The 22,203-nt window shown below is 35.7% G+C and overlaps 2 protein-coding genes across 2 annotated transcripts; both read left to right on the forward strand.

Annotated features, from left to right (window-relative positions):
* The first annotated feature begins 1,239 nt into the window (after window positions 1–1,239).
* LOC110711817 (serine/threonine-protein phosphatase 6 regulatory subunit 3-like) lies at window positions 1,240–14,728 on the forward strand. Its single transcript, XM_021890246.1, has 19 exons — window positions 1,240–1,680; window positions 3,420–3,523; window positions 3,673–3,759; window positions 4,527–4,602; window positions 4,695–4,769; window positions 4,883–4,936; window positions 5,113–5,172; window positions 5,264–5,380; window positions 6,264–6,358; window positions 6,663–6,868; window positions 7,150–7,247; window positions 8,687–8,790; window positions 8,885–9,050; window positions 10,019–10,141; window positions 10,271–10,353; window positions 11,616–11,757; window positions 11,882–11,911; window positions 12,045–12,115; window positions 13,448–14,728. Exons 1-19 carry the CDS (start codon window positions 1,642–1,644, stop codon window positions 14,259–14,261), a joined length of 2,544 nt encoding a protein of 847 aa, XP_021745938.1. The 5' UTR covers window positions 1,240–1,641; the 3' UTR covers window positions 14,262–14,728.
* Window positions 14,729–17,275: 2,547 nt separating this feature from the next.
* LOC110711818 (double-stranded RNA-binding protein 2-like) lies at window positions 17,276–21,096 on the forward strand. The gene is made up of 3 exons (XM_021890247.1): window positions 17,276–18,138; window positions 19,419–19,638; window positions 19,876–21,096. Exons 1-3 carry the CDS (start codon window positions 17,893–17,895, stop codon window positions 20,796–20,798), a joined length of 1,389 nt encoding a protein of 462 aa, XP_021745939.1. The 5' UTR covers window positions 17,276–17,892; the 3' UTR covers window positions 20,799–21,096.
* The last annotated feature ends 1,107 nt before the right edge of the window (window positions 21,097–22,203 follow it).

A 22,203-nucleotide genomic window follows, 5' to 3' on the forward strand; every position in this document is an offset into this window, starting at 1 on the left:
ACTCTTGGGGTTGTCTCATTTTTGCCAATATCCATCTCATCCCTATTATCTTCTACCCTCACATTAGTAGGTTGCACTGCCCTTTTGACTTATTTATTAAATCGGCGTAGCACATCCGCCTCTTCCGAGGAGAGTTCATTTTCTCAATGTTCGCTCATTTTCTCTTTTAATATAACAACCAACAATTGATATTGCGTTGCAAGTCTCACTTGACACTCCAATGGTGGGATAATAAAAAAGTCATTTTATATGTCGAAAGACCGGCAAATGGTGGTATTATTTTTGACAAATATTCATTTAACTATGACCATATTATATGCTAATCTATGTGATCCACTTTGTAACATATAGAAAGGCCTTTTGTTATAAAAAATTTACCAAAATGGAGAGGGAACAACTATCTCAAAACACATTAAAAGGAAACATGAAACCAAAAAAAAAAAAAAAGTTTTTAGGTATTGAGTGATACTACTCAAATATTTAACCAACCAAGCTATTTAAAATCCCACTTGTTTTAATTCTAAGAGTTAGTTTTTCATAATATGATGCATAGTAGATATCAATGAGCCTACATGGCAAATTATCGGAAGAATAACATAGATTCTATACCTTAAATATAAATGGTCAGTTTGGGTATTTGATTATCCGTAAAATTAGTAGTAGTACCTAAAACAAATGCCTAAAGATCCTTTCGGCATCATTGTGGTTCATAGTTTTTGATTTTTAATTTTGAAAGTCATATGATATATTTCTTAAAAAGAATAAAAAAAAAAAACTGGACAAATTTATTAGAATCATCATTATTTTGAAAACTGTGAACAAAAAAAGTTCAAATCACATTTTGTGATTTTTTGTTTTTCAAAAAACAGAAAACTAAAAACAAAAACAAAAACAAAAACAAAAAAAGCTCTAAATTTTCAAGGGTTTTCGTGTTATCAATTTGATCATCTTCAAGATTATTGCACTCTCTATCCAAATGGCCACATATTCAATAGTTATAACAATCAAATCATGAATTCATGATTATCGAATTCTAAACCCCCTATAAAGAAAGATAGTTGAAATTCTAAATTCGAAATCTTATGTAATAATCCTCACTTTAAAACCAACTAAAATAGTTAAAACTTCACCAAAAATTTTCAAAAGTTAGTTTTTCTCCTAACTACTCATGATCCATTTATAAATTTCATGTTGACAAACCAATTTTTTTTTAATAATTATTTAAATAAAAAAAACCTACCACATTATTTAATGTCATTTTCAATTTCCTCATTACACACTCACTTGTAAAATCTGGTCTAAATAATACATTTGTACTTTTGCGCACCACACCACACCCACATCAAATTCCGCCCTCTTCTTCCTCCTTCCTCAGCTCCCTTCTCTGCTTTCCTCCATCTTCAACAAAATCTAGGGTTTTTCTCTTTCTCTCTCTACTTTCTCTATCCTCCCTTTCACTCGATCACCTCCCAAATCTCGCCTTTTCTTCTCCCACCTTTTTGCCCCCTTTTCCCTCTTTCAATTCCAGTCAATTTCTGGGGTTTCCACTAGATCTGTCCGCCATTTTTGCGCACCTTCAAGTTCCGAGCTTTTTGGGTTTTCTCTCTTTGTCTTCCCCTCTTTACTGGCTGATTCTTCGTCATGTTTTGGAAGCTCACTGCCTTGTCTGCTTCGTCGCCGGTATGTTTGTTAACTTGCTTTCAAATTTTGAATCCGGGGTTGGGTTTTTTTAGCTTCTTGTTCTTAAATCGTGTTTAATTTTTGATCTGTTGGGTTTAATTTGTATTATTGTTCGTGGCTTATGCTGTATTAGATGTGTTTGGGATTTATTGAAATGTTCAAAGTTCAATGATTGATGATATTTGGATGGGAGTTGAACTGTTAGATTCGGGTTTTGAAAGTTTTTAGATGAGTTATGGAGGATTTAGCTTGATTTTAGTTCTTTGGGGTTCTATTTTTACTTGGTTATTTGAATAAGTTAGATAAAATCTTCCTCATTATTGGCTTCTCTCCCTGGCTAATTCCAGTTTATTGTGTGTTCCGAATTGGACCTCCTATGCCGTCGACGTTATTCCTAGGGTGTGATCGTTTGAGACATGTTGGTATCTATTTTGGGTGAGGAAGTTGCTGAAGCTGAACAAATCCCACATCCTTATGCCCTTAATTATCATTGTATTCATGCTGTTCAAATTAATGTTGCTGAACAAATCCCAATTTTTTTTCCCTTAATTGCCCTTGTATACGTGCTGTTGAAATGAATGTTCAGAGACATGCAATGTTACTAAAGAAATTGAATAATTGCTATATTCATTTTAGTTTTTTAGAGGCAAAACCAATTGAATTAGCCTACTTTTCATGTTGTAGCAATCAGCAAGGTAAGGCACAATAAAACATCCTCTCACATTTTGTCTTAATGCTCTCCTATGACAACAATGTATTACACTTTATTCCATAGTCTTTTTATGTGCGAACCAAGCGTTTCTAGATTGCTGAAGTAACGCCGAAAACTTTTAGCTCTTGTGTTTCATCTTTTTCTGAAATTTTTTAAGATTCAGTTGAGTGAAATCCAATCTTGGTCAGGTGAAGAGGTCTAACTAATATGGTGTACATCTGCTGAATTAATCTAATGAATCAGACTGAGTTTTTTGATTCATAGGAGGGGACACTTTATTCTTCTTTTTCTTTTGTTGAGGTTTGGAAGGAAAGTTCTCCCTTCGTCCCTTATTATTTGCCCCATTTTCTTATTAGATTTTTTTTTTTGTTTTTAACTTTTTTCTCTTGAGTTGGGTACAATTCTCAGCCACCGTTTTTTTTTCCTCTACTATATTGTGTGCATAAAATCTTGTGCAAATTTATATGGGTTAAGTAAATAAGGATAGAGGGAGTATTATTTTTTTTTTGACTAAACTAGAATGTTAGTTTGGTATATATTTGCTTGTGTACAACAGTAAAATATACAAGAAGTAAACAAGTTATAATGGGTTCCTGGAAATTGTGGTAAGTTTTCATTTTTTAAAGTAGAGGCAGAAGGGGATTCCCTTTTCAAGTGGAAATCATCTTGGTCTCGTACTTCCAGGCTGTACTTTTTCTGTACTTTTGCTTGGATAAAAATCAATTAACTTTCTTGTAGAATTCTATCACATCTTGAAAGAGTTGCTTTTAATCTTAAAGAAAGAAATTATAATGCAATGTGTCCCTCAGAAATAAGTAGGGTCTTTGCATCGAGACTTCCATTAGTGACATTCTTTTATATTGTTAAGAAAAATACTTTATACACTGGTTCCTTGGTAATTAATAATGGTTTGGATCAGTAATAAATTGGAATGATTTTTATTATAGTTGCCTAAAGAACTTAGTATTTAATCTGATTTACTCACTGCTTCAGGTTGTTGACGCTTTACATTTTTTTCTTTGTCTAGGTTGATACTATATTAGACAAGGACAACTTCACTTTGGAAGAGCTGTTGGATGAAGAAGAAATAATCCAAGAATGCAAAACTTTAAACAGTCGCTTGATTAACTTGTAATTGATTCTTTTCGGAGTGATGTTTGTTATTTCCTTTATGGTTTCCATCTACCTTTTTAATTAATATTCAAGTTTGTCCCTGGTCATTTTGCGGAGATCCTATGTGTTTCTGTTTTTTAATCTTTTTGATTGTAAAATTCCTCCAGCTTACGGGACAGAGCTCAGGTGGAGCAGCTTTTACGCTATGTTGTAGAAGAACCTCCAGAGGATGCTGACAGCAAACGCACCTTCAAGTAAAACACTTTTTACATCTTAACTGCATTTTTTTATATGCATTTGTTGATAGCTGTTTTATGTGGCGCTATGTAGTTTAATTTATTGTGTGAATTTGACTACTTAATGTTCCAGTTTAGCTGTTTCTCCTGTCATGCTTTGGTCCTTTAAATAAATAGGTGAATAAATCATTCTACAGTCACTAACTTCGGAGGAGTAAAGGAAGCTATTGGTTTCCAAGCTCAAATTTCCTTTTCAAACGTTAATCTTCTTTGTCTGAACTAGCTGTTACTGTAACTAACTTAGTGTCGTTGCCTGTAACTTCAATTGAAGCTCCTTAGATTTCTCCTTTTCTTGCCTTTTGACTTTTAAAGTTGCTCGATCAACTTTCTTGAGCTTCTTAAATTATATTACTACAAGAAATGCAGCCCTAAATTGCAAGTGAAACTCTGTTTGATGGTAATTTATTTGATGTCTACCATTGTTGAGAGGAAGTACTTTTGAGGGTATGACAAACTGATTTTGGATGAATGCTGTGCAATGCTTGATTGATAAGTTTTAAAGGGCTAATTTGGGTAGCTGAGATATAAGCTGATACTTGATAGTTATTTCAAGGGAAGCTCTTTGGTTATTCTTTGAGCCTTTGACAATAGTTGTTTTTGGATGAATGATGTGCAATGCCAACTCTCATTGCATGGTTTGATCCTTAAAAATTCCATATGATGTGTGATAATGGCCCATCTGAAAACTCATGAAGTTTGTATTTTGCTGTTGCTTGGTATTGTAGGTTCCCATTTGTGGCTTCAGAGGTTTTTACATGTGAAATTGATGTCATTTTGAGGACATTAGTGGAAGAGGAGGAGGTATGGTTTCTGTTTGTCCATCATGGTCTTACCTTTCCGGCTTTCCCAAAAAAGAATCTAGCACATTTATCTTTATTTCTGATACTTTTCAGATGATGGATTTTCTCTTCTCATTTTTGGAACCCAACCGACCTCATAGCGCCTTGCTTGCTGGGTATTTCAGCAAAGTATGCCATGTTTTTATTTATTTATTTTTAATTTAATGTGATGATGTTCTTGCTGGTGCTGCTGCACTGTTTCTGCTGGAAGCTGATGTTTTGGTTCCATTTTGGCATAATAGGTTGTTGTGTGTCTCATGTTGAGGAAGACAGTCCCACTCATGAACTATGTGCAAGTAAGTGTTCAATTACTCACATCTCTCTTTTTCAAACCCAAAAATAGAGCCTGTAGCTTCAATCAAACGTCAAAGAGGTCTTTGATGACTTGCTTAACCTCGAAGGTGTTCAAGTGTCGTCTTGCATCGTCCATGCCTTGCTTAAATTACGTATTTATGTGGTTTTTGTTCAACAGGCTCACCAAGATGTTTTCCAGCAGCTGGTTGATTTGATTGGAATTACATCCATAATGGAGGTCAGTTACTCTGATAGTTTTGGTCCCTCGGTCAATAATGATCATGGTTTGTTCTTAGTGGGTGTTGTGCTGGTTATTGTTTTCTGGACAGGTCTTAGTTCGACTTGTAGGTGCTGATGATCATGTTTACCCCAATTACATGGATGTCATGAGGTGGTTAGCTGACAGTAATTTGCTGGAGATGATAGTTGATAAATTGAGTCCTTCTGTAAGTGTAACTTGTGCTCTTGTTCTCCTATATTGTATTCCTTTCTAAACTTTTTCTTAGTTTTTCATGTAAAAAATTTAATGTCTGAAGTGTGTATGGTACTAATGAGGATGGGAGAGTGCAAATCTGTTTCAAGGGTGGTGGTGGAATGATCGAGGTTATGAGGATGAGCCTTTTGTGTTTTTAAAAACTATGTGTTTGGATAAAGGCTGGTCTCATGCTTAAAAGCTCCTAAAAGCCATATTTTGACTATTCCCTACTTTACATGTCAGCAAGAAAAAACAGGGAGACATTTGGGACATAGAAAGGAGTTGGGAGGCAAGAACTATGTACAAAGTAATCACACTTTTTGGACATTGTTCACCGAGTAGAATTTTTTTCTTCCCCATACTCCCAAGAACCACTCTCTGCTTATGATAATAGATCAAATTCAAACCACAAGAGGATTGTTTTTCGTTTTTTCCTATTAATGACAGAATTTTTCTTAAGTGAGACAAGCTAAGTTTATGATACCAAATAGGCTGAAAAAGGGTACTAAGTCCCAAAGAAATCTAGCCTTTTCATATCCGTGTAGACGATGTTGTTTTACCTGGATTTTCTTTATTTGAACTTGTAAGACTTTAGATAAACCTATTTGTACTCAACTGAACTAATTTAGCTGCTAATAATCTTGGTAGCTCTTTTCAAGACTTGCCTAAACTTATCAGCTTTTTATTTTAGTTATATTAACCTTATCTTTATTTTGTTATTTCTGAAACTATTTTTTAACGGAAAAAGAACAAGGCCATAGTCTGTAGTAGTGACAGTGTATCACGTTCTCCTTTTGTTTGGTTCCCTTTTGCTGATGGTTTCTTTTCTCCTTTGTTCTTGTTCAATGAGTCAGTGCCCATCAGAGGTACAAGCTAATGCAGCAGAAACACTGTGTGCTATTACTCGGAATATGGGCTCGCCTCTTGCAGCAAAACTTTCCAGTCCCAGGTTTGTAGATCTATACCATCACTTTCTTGTATACTTATTTATGCTTACTATGCCCTCCATCCCTAAATAGATTTCACTCTTGGTTTTTGCATGGAGATTAAGGATAATGGATATAAAGGTAAACAGTATAAGAAAGTGTAGGGACGATGTAGAGTGGAAAAGAAAGAGAATTTACTTGGAAAGGCAAGTTTGAAATATGTGGGACATTCGTTGAAGGCAAGTGCGAAATCTTTTTAGGGATGGAGGTAGAAATTGTTTAAAAAATACAAACTAGTAACTGAAGGTAATTCCTTGTTATATGCAGCTTTGTTGAAAGGATCTTTGCTCATGCGCTCGAAGACTCCTCAACCAAGTCTGGTCTAGTACATTCCTTGTCTGTATGTATATCTTTACTGGATCCAAGAAGATCGACATCTTCTTTGTTGTACCATTCTCTACGAGGCCAACATATGTACGAGGCGCCTATTGCTGTAAATCCTGACACTGTGAGCGCAATGATACCTAGACTAGGTTAGTTTGAAACTCTATATATATCACTGCTATATGTAAATGTTCTACTGCTATGTTATCTTGTCAAATCTTTTATTGGATTAATCGATTAGAGGTCCTTTCTTACATGGTGTCCTTGTATTATTATTTTCTTTGTGTTTTCTTTGCCATTGCATCAGGCTTCTGTGTGTTTGTTCTCTTTTGTTTGCTATATCAGTGCTAAAGCTAATGGTGCCTTTTTTTAATTGATAATTATGCGCCACTCACTTTTTAAAAGTTATTTGTTTTTTTGTGTTCCACAGGTGATTTGCTAATGCTTTTGAATGTGACATCTGATGAGAAGATTTTACCCACACCATATGGTTTTCTAAGACCACCTCTAGGAAAACATCGGCTCAAGGTCTATTTCTCTCTGGCTTGCTCTGCGATGGGTACTGTTCTCTGTGATGTTTCAGTTCCCCCTTATATAATCACATCCAAAACGTCATCTTGAAATTGTCATTTTTTTTTTCTTTTGGGTGTAGAAAGAACATACAATTACCTGAATAATAAAAAAAAAATTGAAAAAGGAGATCAGGAAAGTTTAGTATGGCACTACTTCAATTTGGTGCTTGATGTGGCCCATTCTAGTCCTATGTAGAATTGAGAGTATGTTGTTCTCAAGTGTTTGAGCATAAGGTCCTATCACACCATATCTATTTTTCATCTAATGCATGGTGATTGAAATACATGGCAAATTTTCTAACTAATGCCACACAGTGATAATGGTACTGTGTCTTTCTGGTTATTTCAAGATAAATTGGTGATTTATTTAATTACCTGAGCAACACTACAGTTGGATATCAAGGACAAGGGTCCCTTCATGTATGAGGTTGAGCAAGGGCATGCAATCATGGTGTACATCAGATGAAGATAATCCTGAATAAGGCCAGAGATATGACATTAGAGATTTATATTCTTGAAGAAAAATTATCCTGAATAAGGCCATGGATTTATTTTTTATTTATTTATTTATTATTATTTTTTATTTTTTTTTACCATTCCTATCCAACTAAAATACCTGCAAAGTGGCCAACTTGCAAATATCTGAAGAGCCTTTGAAATATGAATCCCTATGCTAAGTGTGATCTTTTAATTTAAAGATTTCCAGCCGTATCATCTAGGAAAAATTCACCATGAAATTATGGGAAATTTTTTTGGATTACATCTTTTTTGTTTGTTTGTTTGTGTGTGTTTGTGATGATAAGGACCTTAATCTCTATTTCTTGATTAGGGAGGGTAGTGCTTCTTTCAAGAGTTTTTGACTTTCCGCTTTAGAAGGAACATTTGGTGCTTGGAAGTGGGCAGCTGGTGATGGAAAAGGCTTTCCTTTGGTTATCCTAATCAATTTGGTATCAAATAGTTTGGTCTGGGAACTAATGGTCTTGCAAAAGATTTAGATTTCCTTCAAATGGTTTATTTGGATACACACTCACACTGGTGACTAACTGTAGTTCTTTCAGCCATACAAAGTGCATTTTTCCTTGCAGATCTGTCTGAATATCACTTTCTTGATTTGAACACAATGTTCAGTTTTATCTTCTGCTTTTTTTTTTTTTTTGCTTTTTTTTTTTTTTATCATTGATGTTATATGTTATACTTCTTCCACTCTTTTTTGTTGACATGTTGTGACTTTTAACACAATTTGGAAGGTGGGGTACATGTGTGCTTAGTGGGTTGAACCCTTATCTTTCTATTGAGATATGGGTGCTAAAGTGTTGCCTAGCCTCACTGAATAATTTATTTTTCTTACAATCTTGCGCATGGAATTCATTGTCTTGATTATTATGCCTTTCCCAGATTGTTGAGTTCATTGCTGTTCTGTTGAAAGCTGGCAACCAAGCTGCAGAAGAGGAATTGGTGAACTCTGGAACCATCAAAAGAGTCTTAGATCTCTTTTTTGAGTGAGTTGCTGGTGCTCTATATTGTCCAAATTGATTGCTGTTCAAATATAATTAGTATCTATTGATGTTGATGTGGGTATAATTGACATTTCAGGTACCCATACAATAATGCATTACATCATCATGTTGAAAGCATAATATCATCCTGCTTGGAGAGCCGGAATGATACTATTATTGATCATCTTTTCAAAGTTTGTGATTTGATCAGAAAGATTCTTGATGCTGATAAGCATCCTATGCTTTCTAGTGATCGTGAACTGGTAAATCGACGGTGTTTTTTGCTTTCTTCAAACTTAATGATGCCAATGTTATGACTTACGATAGTTCTTCAAGTAAAAATCTCCTTGTATGTAGTGAAATTGTTGTTTTCTATAGGATGTTCATTTTTTTGGAAATCAAGTTGCTAACCAAGTGAATAAACAACTATAACATGGCCAAGGAAGTGTAACATGGCTAGATCTCAATATGAACTCAATGGCTGCTCACCATTTACTTTTTTGCTCTGTTGTAGACTTTTTCCTTAGCAGTGTAAACTGTTATTAAATATATAGATCAATGTACAAATCTTTAGTGTGTGAGACTCATGTATTTATTGTGAGATGCCTGAAAGTTACACCCAACAAATTAATATATCACCCTAGAATTAAAAAATAATGTCACACTAATCTTGCAGTTATTAGCATAGTGTATCATACTCTTGGACATGATTTTGCCTAGAGCATTGTGGTCATATGCTTCTTGGAAGATCTGTGAATTTCCTACCATCAGATGTTGTTGACTTTTAAGTATGGCACCATGTGTCACCGTAAGCAAATGCTTCTTCCCTTAGATCTGGTGACAGAATTGACAAATAAGCTTTTAATACTCAGGATAAAATGGGTCCACCATGTGTTGCTTGAATATATGGAGGAATTTTCATCTCTCAAACGTTTTGCATGTAAGGTGACCACTGTTTTGGTTAAACACTTTTTATGTTTAGAATTTAGATTATAAGAACTTCTAACACAAAGTAAAGTGTAATCAGCCTATTTACTTTTTTTGGTTTTGTTTTGTGTTTGTGTGTGGTGGATTTTTTTTTTTTTTTTTTTTTTTTTTTTTTTTTTTTTTTTTTGGGAGTATGGGGGATGAGTATAGGGGAAAGCTCTGGATTATTTAGCATATTAAAAAATATTATAGAAAGCTGTGGTATCTTTTGGTTGATGTTCTCTGTGCAACATCATTATTGCAGCCAACAGTACCTGCTGTTGATAAGAAGCTGCCAAGGGTTGGTAATGTGGGACATATAACTCGAATTGCTAACAAAATTGTACAACTTGGACAAGGCAACAGAAGCATTCAAACATATATTCAGGTGCATATAGTATTTTGAGGGCTTCAGACTCAGAAGTTTATTGATGCTTACTTTTTTAGGCATGTACTGTTTTTTTTTCAATTGTTTGACCATCTTGTTGACCTTTTTTCCTGTATATCTGGATTGTAGGAAACTGGTGAATGGAACGAATGGCATGCTTTAGTTTTGCAGGAAAGAAACGTGTTAGAAAATGTCTACCGTTGGGCGTGTGGGTATGTGTTAAATCATGTCTGAGATTGCTGTTGCTATAAATTATCTCGTTTAATATTTTATATAGCATTATTTTTCGGTTTTTGATTTCCACGAGGTGGCGATAGTTTGTGGTATGCCCCTCGATTTGATGTTAAGCTGATGTTACTTACAGCCCTACATTGCCCTTTTGCTTTACCCTTAGTCTTAGAGGATCTTTTTATAAACATGTCTCAATGGTCATTAACATTATTAAGGGTAATTTAGTGGCGTTGTGGTAAATAGCATATAAGCTCTATGCTTCTCCGGGTATATGCTAATCTTGGAGCAAATTTGTCAACATGTTTGTATTTGTTGTTGTCAATGGCTTGTGCCTCTTCATCCATGCATGTATGTGTTTTTATCATATAGCAAGGCAAACTGCAGCATTTTCAAAGAAAAATGTACTTCTCAAATTATCATATATTTAGAGCTGCACAAATTAAAAGACGAGGATGCAATCATGTACATGCTTTCTCATCTTCATGTCAGTTTGTAGAGGATTACTATTGTGGTGAGGAATATAACAGGAAGTTTCTAAGATCATTTCTCAAGGAGAAAAGTATTTCACAATGGGTGTCTGCCTTCCTGGTGTAGGCAAAATATTTGTTTGCCCACCTGTGTTTTTTAAAAAAAAAAAAATATTTCTTGATTTTGTAGCGTAGGTTTTGATTTTTTTTTTGCATTGTGGGTACTTCTTACTCATATAAACCTAAAATTTAACTTAGTATGCAAACTGAGAACTTAATAAAGTAGAGCTGGCCAAATGGGATTCAGCCTATCCTCGTACACGATACACCTATTTCTGAAAATTCGCTTATTCTAATGGACCAGTATAAGATAATTAATTTCATATCTCATACTATAGTCGTTAAAACACTTATTTTTAATGTGAATTTAAGAAAATGTCTCTAGATGTGCAGCTAATGATTCTCTCTTATCGTATTTAGCTAAGCAAATTAAGATAACATTCCGCTTTGAACTCCATGCCAAGAGAATTATGGTCGCATTAGTCATTTCTGTAGACACTGAACTTTGTAGCTTTTGGTCACCTATCCCCCCCCCCCCCACCCCCCCCCAAGTATTCTGTCATCCATGTTTTCAAAAAAGAATGGAATAATGCATTGATTTTGTTATGATGAAATTGCTAGCCGTGTTCCTCATGGTGGCTGTCATAGTGATTTTGTGTTCTTAGCAACTACATATATGAATTGACTCCAACTCATTTTTACCCCACTACATGCAGGCGTCCAACTGCATTGCATGACAGAACAAGGGATAGTGATGATGACGACCTTCATGATAGAGACTATGATGTTGCTGCTTTAGCCAATAACCTTAGTCAGGCTTTTAGACCTGATTTATTCGGGAATGAAGGTGCTGAAGAGGTATAGGGCTGCTTTGGCATTTAGTCTTGGTTATGCTTCATAGTTTATACCATCTGCACCTTCTTTCTTTTTTTTTTTTAAAAAAAAAAAACTTAGTAATATGTTATTATCTTTGTTGTTGCAGGACAATGGGGCTGTTGATCGGGATGACGAGGTATTAGAATAACATATTGCTTTGTGAAAAAGAGAAACACTAGAAAAGCGGCAAAGACCATCTTCAAATAGGGGGAATATATTTGCTAAATTAATCTTCTCTAGCTTATAGTTTTCTTCATGCCTATTTGCAGGATGTCTACTTTGATGATGAATCTGCTGAAGTTGTTATATCTTCATTGCGTCTTGGTGATGACCAAGGAAGGTATGATTTTTTTAGTAATGTGGTTTTGGCTTACATTAACCCATCTATGCTGTTAAATCATTTACTTGTTAACATTATAATGTTTTTTGTGACAGTAATACCAGTGTTGGTTTTACTGTGGTTTAGTGTAACATCTTGAGGGTGCCTTCAAACCTGTTTTCACTTTATATGTTAGATGTTTTTTTTTGGTGACTAATTTCATCTTTTAAGGTTTCTAGTGTTTGCATTGTCGATGAAGTAACAGGAAGCTATTAGATACTAAGTGTAAAGTTTGGCTTTTGGCATCATCATTTAATGATAATATCAATGTCAACATTAATATTATGACTCTAAAGAGGTTCCTGCTATTTTTGGGGCCTGTGGGCTGGATGTACATATTTGTCCCTGTTAAGGTGCTGTTTCCAATTGATCACTGATTCAATACACAAACACTTTCCTACTAAACAATTCATAAGCACATGAAGTCAACTTTAGACCTTTAGTCTACAATATAATAATGAAAAATGCAATGGCCACCATAGTATTGTTGTAAATGTTAATTTACAAAGTTGAACTGTTGAACTAAACCATTAGAGAAGATAACTGATGAAACATGAACATTATATTCATATTTTTATTTTTTTTTCACTTTGATTCTACTCTCTCCATTCCCAAATAAAAGTTCTATTTTCTTCTGCACACATATTTAGAAAGCTGAATAAAATGAAGATTATAGGGTTTGGTTAATTAAAGGTGAATATAAAATACAAAAATAGTGGGTTTTGGCTGATCAAAAGTGAATAAATATAGAAGATAGTGGGGTTTAATTGATTAAATGTGAAAAAAAATAGATAAGGTGAAGTGGGACTTTTATATAGGCCCAAGACCTTTGGGTAAATGGGACTTTTATTTGGGGATAGAGGGACTGGTAAATTTTTCAACCTGATGCAATATGGGGTAGGCACAATCGGTAAGATGGTCTGTTCTTGGACAAGACAAGTTAGGGATACAAGGTGGATTTCTCCAAGGCAATGTGTGACTTCCTTATTTTTATAGCCAATGGCAAAAACATCTGTGTTGTAAAATCCTTTGAATGTCTTGATTGTGATAGTAGGCAAAGATTTTTTTAAACTACTCGTTCATGATCCAAAGGCTGATTGTAAATTGGCTGTAATGAGCTTAATGTCCCATGCCTTGCGAATTAATATGCTAAAGCATGTGGTTTGTTTTCTCTAGTTGCATTGCGTCTTGGCCTTAAATGCTCTGCGTTTGTTTTTTTAGCTCTTCCTGACATCCACGTGTATGGATTTGGATGCATGAGATTGAAATCTAAAATGTTTTTGTCTAATGCAGTTTGTTCACAAATTCAAATTGGTTTACTTTTAAAGACGAGCGAACTGATGATACACCAGTGAGTACCTCTCTATCTGATGCAATGGATGATATCAGTTTGAACGGAATTGTAAATGGTGGGAACAGCAGCAGTGATGACGAGGTTGTTGTCGGTGAGGATGAAGAGTTGGCCGATGCTAAAGACTCCACTAGTGGCACATCCAGCTCCGAGCAGAGTGATATGCATGTATGTGGAAAAAATCCAGTTGATGACGAAGAGAGTAAGATTTGCAAGGTGGACCCTTCCCTTGGGGCAGCAACTGCTGGATCTGATTGTTCTGATACTAAGGACCAAATTGCAGAAAGGCCTGCACCAGATTGGGTGAATTGGGGTGAAACATCAGGTTTGTTGGTTGATGGATCGAGTACCAACCCATTTGTTGATCATGTGCACCCTGTTAGTGATTGCAATGTGGATGAGGTGGTGATACCTAACAAAAGCTCTGAAAATGGGGAAGTCACACTGCCAAATGGCACTTCAAGAGTTGAAGACTGCAGGGAAGCATCAGCTAATGGTGATTTAAGCCAAAAACCTTCTGCCGCTCCCTCATTATTTGAAGAGGATGTAGAGTTTGTTGGTGTTGAACCTGAAGGTACGGAGAAGGCAATGGAACAGGCACTAAAGGAAGGAATAGTTGGTGAAGCAGGGCCTTTGAAGAAAAATGTTGTACCATCAAAAGTATCGGAGGAGAAGCCTGATGAAGGTGCACCAGGGACAGAGTTCAATGATGCAAATTACTGGAGGGTTGAACAGGAGGTTTCTGTTCTTGAGTGAAGCTAGCTGATTTATCAGCGTATGATGCTAAGCTTGTTCTAGTGCTGCCGATCCCCCTTTCCAAAATGGCAAATGCATTTAAGCCAAACTTATGTACAGTATGTCTTTGGCTTTTCTTTGTGGAGGATCAAATGATAATTTATCCACTGCTTAATTTTGTTTTTTCTCATTGCATATGTTCTGTCCATTATTCGAGCTGTGTTGATGTTTTGGCATATTTAGTTCTTTTTACCTATATTTCTTTCTGGTCCAGCAAATCTGTTAAGGATTGAGTTTCCAATATGAGATCAAAACTCAGACATAAATTGTAGTCTTATCATAGTATTAATGGAGGGGACCTCCATTTATCCGGTTTTGTGCAGATTTTTTTTTTCCTGTCAAACTTTCCACAGTTTTGCGGGGAAGGTTGTTGGTTTTGACATGAATTTTGTATTTATTAACTTGCAATAGTGTTAGCATTGGATGCAGATGTATTTGCTATTCTGGTCTACGGTTTGTTACTGTTTTCCAGGTCTTTGATTGGAATTATAAACACTGGCTGAGTGAAGTGAATATTTCTTCACAAATTTGTGGTAATCTCTTCATTCTGCACTTTTAGAACGAATGTCGAAATGCTGGCTTTATCTTAAGTCTTTCCGCCATTACACCCATAGGCCCCAGGAGTTTGCTACCTATTGATTATTGCAAGGCTGAAATTCGTACGCATTGAGGGCTTTGCTAAACTTGTGGAGCGTAGTATTTTTTTTTTGCTTATCTCAAATGTAGTCAGAAATATGTGATTTTGTTGCATGTATAAGCTTTGTGATCATAGTTCCTTGTGTCGAAGCAGCGAGCGATTTTTCCGACCGATAATTGGTATTTAACGTGGCGGATTACATCATCTTTAAGTATAAGTTGGTTTTATTAAAGTCTCAGATAATATTGTTTTATTTCTTCAATAAATGCAAAAACATCATAAATCAAGCGCTCACTAATAGTTTGAATTCGGCTGTCTTAATAATCTTGCAATTGCCACTAAGCTTCTAATTCTTTTGAGGTAATCCCTAACACCCCCACCCCACCCAAAAAAAAAAAAAAAAATTGCTGTTTTCTGTGCCTTGATTTCTTGTGGTTTTGTACCTTATCTGAGATTATTGCCCATTAACTTATTGGAAATGAAATCAGTTTATCCATATAGAATTAGAAGGCATTAGCATCCTACTAATTTGGGCTTATTTGTTGCTTGGTGCCGCCATGGATCATGGTAAGTCCATACAAGCTACGAAGTAGTTATTACGGAGTATTTTTTAAAAAGAAAAAAGAAAACAATTTTGTAGATGCATATATGCAAACAATGAAACAAGCAATTTAAACCCCATTGCTTTGATTGGCCTTAACAATGGTCAGGGTTTTGTAACCTTGTTGGATTAGTCCCTTTATTATGTCTCTTTGGTTGTCCCATTAGTAGAATTTAGCAACATTTACAAATTTCTAACAAATAATCGTTGGTGGTGCTTACTTTGAGCTTATCTTGACCCTAATCTTATCGGTCTAATTCATAATCCTCAAACATTTTGCTATGCATATTCACTTAAATTTTTAGCTAGGATGAATGGATTGGACTTGAAACATTAACATGTGAATTGCAACTTATTAACATTGTTAACATTAACCATACAAAAGTTGCTTCAATGAATTTTTTAATTTCAAATCTTGCCCTTAAGGGTTTAGGACTTTGTTGACCCTATGTTTTTCTTATATATTAGTACTTTATAAACGTAATACTCAAATTTTAAAATTAAGCATCATCTCTTGACAATAGTATTCAACATGCCACTTAGTCATTATATAATAAGAGTAACCAACTCAAGTTGTTTTAACTAAATAACACGATCATCGATGAAATCAATCAAAAAAACTTAGAATTTAAGCTTTGAGCCCAAATTGAACTAGACACACGGAGAATTGATACCTTACGCAAGCCTAAAAATTTGGTAACCAAAGTTGCATATATTTGAAAAAGAGATAAAAGTTAATTTAAGGCGACTTAACTTGTAAAGTTGTACATATCTGTGAAATTAATTAGCTAGTTATTATCTATTCAAACTTCGTTTAATTTCGTCCAAAAATGGACCCAATCTAAACTCATTAGCCCAAGCCTTAAATCTGACCAAAAAATATATCACTAAGAATCTCAATATATAAGTGATTTTAGAGATGACTATTTACATGAAAATATAATGTTGATGTTTAACTCATTCAATTGTCAACCCCTAAATTATTTTGAGAACCGAACTAGCTCGCATCACTTGATTGAGTTAACTTTTACCCAATAAGGAAGGTAAATAGTATAGGGTTGTTTGATTGATAGATTAAAAGTAATTAGATAATAGATAAAAGTGAAATGAAACTTTTTTTATTGTAGGAATGAAACTTTTATTTTTGTTCGTAATCGGAAGCTCCGTATTTAGGCCATCCACGTCCGATGAGGCATAGGAGAAATGTGAATTTTATTTGAAGACGAAGGAAGTCTTTAATAAACTCAAACCAAAATACGAACCAAACTATACGTAAAAACACAAAAAATTTCCTCAAGCTCGAACTGATTCTACTTAGAATCAAACCAACCTAACTTGAAACTCAATTCGAACTCAAACTAATAAACAGTCGTACCCATTCATCCTCACCCGGTGAAAGCTAGCAGAACTTAAACATGTATTAATCCAAAGTAAACTTGAACACCCTATTTGACTGAGTTCATTCATTACAAGAATGATGTACTATTTTTATTATTTAAACATCTTTGGAAAGGAATAAAAGGGGACGTTGGATGCTAAAGATCCAGCAAAAAGGAGTATCACTAGCTCACCATGTTCTCACTCAACCATTGACATTTGACAATTCTCCCCATCAACTAGCCTCATGTAAAGTACAATCCAAGCACCATAATTAAATTAAACAACAATATGACCAAATCACCAACAAAATTTAAAAAACGTAAAAAAATAATTCTTTATATTAAAAATAAAAGTAATATGAAAAAGGACAGAAAAATCCAAGAAGAAAGATGCAGTGATACACAACCATGCAAACACCAACACCAACACCATAACAACAATTACAACGTTCTGTTGACTCCTTCTGTATCCATTTATACTTCATTTTTATACTACTATTTATTTTCAAAAATTAAATAAAATAAAATTAAAATTAAAAAAAATTAATGAATAAAATTAAATTCCATCTCCCAACTCTCCCTAATTAATACGGAGTAACTCATTTTCTCTCTCATAATTTTTATTTTTTATAATTTTCTCTCTCTATCACTTTCTCCCTCTTCACTTCACCCCCCACTCACCTCCACTTCACTACCCAACAAACCTCCTTTTTCTTCCTCCTCCTTCTCCATCTTCTTCCTCCCACCCGACCCGAACCCGACCCATTCAACCCGAACCCACCTCCATTTTCACTTTCTCTCTCCTCTCCTTCAAAAACCCTAAAACCCCACCTCCTCGATCTCACCCTCCCATTGCCAAAACCCCGATTTTGCTGCCGACAACCTACGGCAGCGAACACGGTGGTTCCGGGTGTTTTTCCGGCGGAATCAACGGCGGTTGTGGTGTCGGAGAGAGAAAGTAAGAAAGTTACGAGGATGTATAAGAACCAGCTACAAGAGCTGGCACAGAGGAGTTGCTTTAACTTACCCTCGTATACTTGCATTCGAGAAGGTCCCGATCACGCGCCTAGGTTTAAGGCCATCGTTAACTTCAATGGCGAAAGCTTTGAGTCTCCTCAGTATTGTTCTACGCTTCGTCAAGCTGAACACGCCGCCGCCGAAGTTGCGCTCAATTCTCTCTCTTCTCGCGGTCCTTCTCACTCTCTCGCTGCCAGAATCCTGGTTGGTTTCTCCCTCTTCTCTTCCAGAATCTTCTTGATCTCCTCAATTTTATGGGAATGTTGTTTGATTTTGTTGGAATTTTGCCCTAATTTTTGGGAGATAAAAAGGGGTTTTAATTTTTTTTAATTAATAATTCTGGGTAAATGTTGATCAAACCTGGGATTTTTTGAATTGTGATTTAATAAGTCAAATGTTGCAGAAGACTAATTAAATTTCGTGAAATTGATTTCAGGTTGGTTTTTTGTACTGTATTAATTTTATTTTTGCTTGTTTTGGGTATGTATGTTGATCAACCCCTTTATTAACTCATGAACTAAATGCGGTAAGTTACTTAAAATTGGAATTAAAAATTAATAGTTTTCAATGTATATTATGATGGGATTGTGTAAAAGAGGGGTTTTTGCTTGTAATTTTCTTGGAATGTATGAAGTTTTAGCATGTGAATTAAGGTGGAAAATTTGAAAACTCGAGGTAATGAGGAAGTCTAGATAGCTCTTTGCTTAAATAGTAATTCAGCTTGGATTGATTAACCATCTAATGTAGTTGCATTAGGTGGGTTGGCTACTGTCATTAGTGGTCCTTACTGCTTTCATTTGATAACTTCTCAGTTTACGACAGCTATTGTGGATTAGCGGCCACGATGGGTTTAAACATATAACTAAAAATTTGCTCGCAAAATTTGAGCTTAATGTGTTTAGCCACAAAATGTGTATAATGCTGTGATGAATTGGTGTTTATGATTGCATTTGTTGAGATGATTATGTCTATATATTAATAGAATAATAAAGTTCTTGTATCCTTAAATTGTGGTATTTCGGATGCCTTTGGTGGTTGGAAGGCGAAATGTATGACCTTTTTTATGGATTGCAAAGAGAAGTAATTGAAGGCCTGGAACAAATAGAACAACATAGATATTAGTGTAGTTCCATGGCTATTCTATTGGGCTAGATTAAATGTCTATACAAGTCTACATGCAGCTCCCCAATTGTTGATAGTTGGTAAAGTTGCAAACTGTTTTGTTTCCCTTCTCCCCTTTAGTTTGCTCCTCTGCCACTTTGTACATGCTTATTATAACGGGCGCCTTCTGCTCTAAGTTGTTGTCAATGTTGGATTTTTTAAGGATGTAGTCCGCCCTCTGTTCTTTTGCAAAGTTTCTTCAGTGCTACTTGAAAAAATATGATCTTTTGCAATCTTATGAATTAGCTCAATATATTATTATTTTTAAATAAATCAATATGGGGTTCTGAGACTGATTAATTTGTTTTCTTTTTGAAATTTAGGATGAGACAGGGGTTTACAAAAACCTTTTACAAGAAATTTCACAAAGAGTTGGAGCTCCATTGCCACATTACACAACTTACAGATCGGGCCTAGGGCATCAACCTGTTTTCACTGGTAAAGTGGAACTTGCTGGTATCATATTCACAGGGGAGCCAGCCAAAAATAAAAAACAGGCAGAGAAAAATGCAGCTTTGGCTGCTTGGCAGTCTCTAAAACAATGTAAGTAATTTCATTTGGTTTCATTTAATCATGAGACATCAGATTAAAAACGTTCCTTCACACCGTGAGTTGCATGGATAATTTAGTTCTTGCATCAGTTTCATTTTATGATCTCACTAAACCAGGCTCTTATTTAGCAAAATGACATAGACCCTTTTTAAAGTATAAGGTGGTCTTTGTATACGAAGAGATTGTTCTAAGTTGGCTTGAAGTATTAATTTAGTGTCATCTGAACAGTGGCACAACAGTCGGGGAGCTCATCATCATCATCAGAGCAAGAAAACAGTGACGAACTTGAGCAGGTGACTATAGCCCGAGCTTTGTTGAGTTATCGGCTGAGGGAGAGGATGACAACTGCATCAAGTAAACCCTTGCCATTCCCCCAAACATTCCCAATCCAGAATCCAAGGCCTTCAAGCCCACAGCGTCGTCCAGTGACAGCATCCAAGATTCTTCCGCTCATCTGCCCAAAGAAGACACCACCTCGAGTCCGACCCTTGTCATTTTCATTATCTGATAATATGGTCCCATCATCCCAGTCCCAGATTCCAGAATCCCGAGGAGCTCAGTCCCAGAGATTCTTAGGCATGGGGGCACCTCCATACATTCCAATACGCCATGTGCGATCACCGTGCCATGGTATTGCACAGCCAGTGACTATTAGGAATTCTGTGCCTTGCTACTCTGCACCACCCATTCCCCGATCATCAGCTGCAGCTCCTCCGGTAATGAGAACAGCTCCACCTGTGCGCATTGCACCACCAGTATGCATCAGGCAAAGTATTCCTGTTTTCTCTGCTCCACCATGTCCAAAGGAGAACCCATCAACTGTTCCTCTTCCGGAGTCTAGCAAAGCTTTAGATAAAGTAGAAGCAGTTCAGGAATCAGCTGAAAGAGAATCTCAAGAATCTACAAAATCTGATCCGATTGTGAAACCTCTTCCCCCATCCACTTTGTGTCCTACTGTGACAAGGGCTTCCCCTGTTCGAATTGCACCGCCTGTCTGTATTAGACAGGCTAATCCTGTTTGTGCTGCCCCACCACCTGAAAAGGGTAGTCCAGCATCATCAATGGAGCCAAGAGATCCTGTTAGGGAGGTGGCTTGTGAAGAGGAAACTCAAAATTCAGCAGTAGAGAAGTTGAAACAGCTCAAACTCTGAAAAATGCTTGTAAGGAGGAATGTAGATCTCTAGGAGTATCACATCAGGGAGTATGATTTTGGTTCTGGTTTTTGATCTTTGGTTGTCGATGCCATCTTGTATGAATGTCCACCCCCCGTTTTCTGTCTTTTTTTTTTCTCCCTTTTTTAGTTTTATTGTATTTGAGTTGGCATATCGTCGATGTTTCTCTATAGCTATATCCCTTGAAACCAATATATTAGTAACTTAATGTTAAATTGGCTCAGCAGCCAAGTATCAAAAATGGTTTACCATATTGTTTGAGGTGGTGCTTTTACAATTTTGTCAGCATTACAGTGCAGCGTGGTCTTTCTAGTATCCTAAACACAGCTAAGAGTACGCATTGTTGTTCATGTTATTGAAGTTATCATAATTACACACTTGTAGACGTCCTCGTGGACAGAACAAGACCTTAGTGTGCCTCAGGTCCATGTATCGGTCAGCCCATTGGACATAAATCGCAGGAGTGAGTTCAAGTGTCATCCCACATCTTGCTCAGGGCTGTGCTCATAAGCCGTGCATGGTGTCTACTACCAAAAGAACTGATTTCGCTCACATGTCCTTTTGCTGTTGGCCCTGTTACCAGTCTATCAGTTACAATGTTAGCGTAAACTGCTCCCTCTTTTTGATAGTGGAAGGCTCACTTACTCTGCAGAATGCAAATTTATGCTTGGCTCTAGAAGGAAAAGATAAAGGGAAATGATTGATTTACTACCTTTTTTCCGTTAAGAGGCATGAGTAGATGATGAATGCTTAGAACAGGGCCTCACTTTATGCTTTTAGAAGGTAGTGAAAAAAAATTAAAATTATTATATACTTTATGGAGTTTATGAATTATGATACTTGTTGTTGTCCCCTTAGGTTTTTCATGAATAATTGGCCTCTCAGAAGTCATAACCTTTTGACATAATTGGGATAATTATGCTGGGACATAGGGTTTTTTAAAGTTGTGTGGAGGTTGACAATTTACTGTAACCCACCATATATCAAACTCAATCGAGACTTGAAAAAAAAAAATTAAGTATCAAATTAGACTGTTGGAATTACTTTTGTTAATTAATTTATATAATTTGGTATGGTCTTTGAGTTCTTAGATACTTCTCCGTTTCTTTTTAGTTGACACATTTTTTAAGTCACGTTTGTCAATGCACAACTTCAATCAATAATAACTTTAATTACAGATAAACAAAAATTATGAAAAATTGATATTTTGAAAATATATATTGTGACGAATCTAAAGAGATCCCACATGACTATATTTTTCATTACATATAAAACACAAAACACGGTCAAATGAGAGCGAGTGAATAGTGCTAAAGTCAAAACGTGTCAACTAAAAAAAAAACGGAGGTAGTATATATTAAGAGAATTGGGTACCATTATAAAT

The sequence above is a fragment of the Chenopodium quinoa genome, unplaced genomic scaffold, assembly GCF_001683475.1.
Source record: "Chenopodium quinoa cultivar QQ74 unplaced genomic scaffold, ASM168347v1, whole genome shotgun sequence".
In the NCBI taxonomy this organism is placed as follows: domain Eukaryota; kingdom Viridiplantae; phylum Streptophyta; class Magnoliopsida; order Caryophyllales; family Amaranthaceae; genus Chenopodium; species Chenopodium quinoa.

Bases quoted from the DNA above. Each gene is read 5' to 3' on its own strand.
- LOC110711817 (XM_021890246.1), top strand. From the start codon at position 1,642: ATGTTTTGGAAGCTCACTGCCTTGTCTGCTTCGTCGCCG. The intron at 4,603-4,694 runs GTATGGTTTCTG...GATACTTTTCAG, and splicing joins CATTAGTGGAAGAGGAGGAG to ATGATGGATTTTCTCTTCTC. The intron at 6,359-6,662 runs GTTTGTAGATCT...TGTTATATGCAG, and splicing joins GCAAAACTTTCCAGTCCCAG to CTTTGTTGAAAGGATCTTTG.
- LOC110711818 (XM_021890247.1), top strand. From the start codon at position 17,893: ATGTATAAGAACCAGCTACAAGAGCTGGCACAGAGGAGTTGCTTTAAC. The intron at 18,139-19,418 runs GTTGGTTTCTCC...TTTGAAATTTAG, and splicing joins CTCTCGCTGCCAGAATCCTG to GATGAGACAGGGGTTTACAA. The intron at 19,639-19,875 runs GTAAGTAATTTC...TCATCTGAACAG, and splicing joins TTGGCAGTCTCTAAAACAAT to TGGCACAACAGTCGGGGAGC.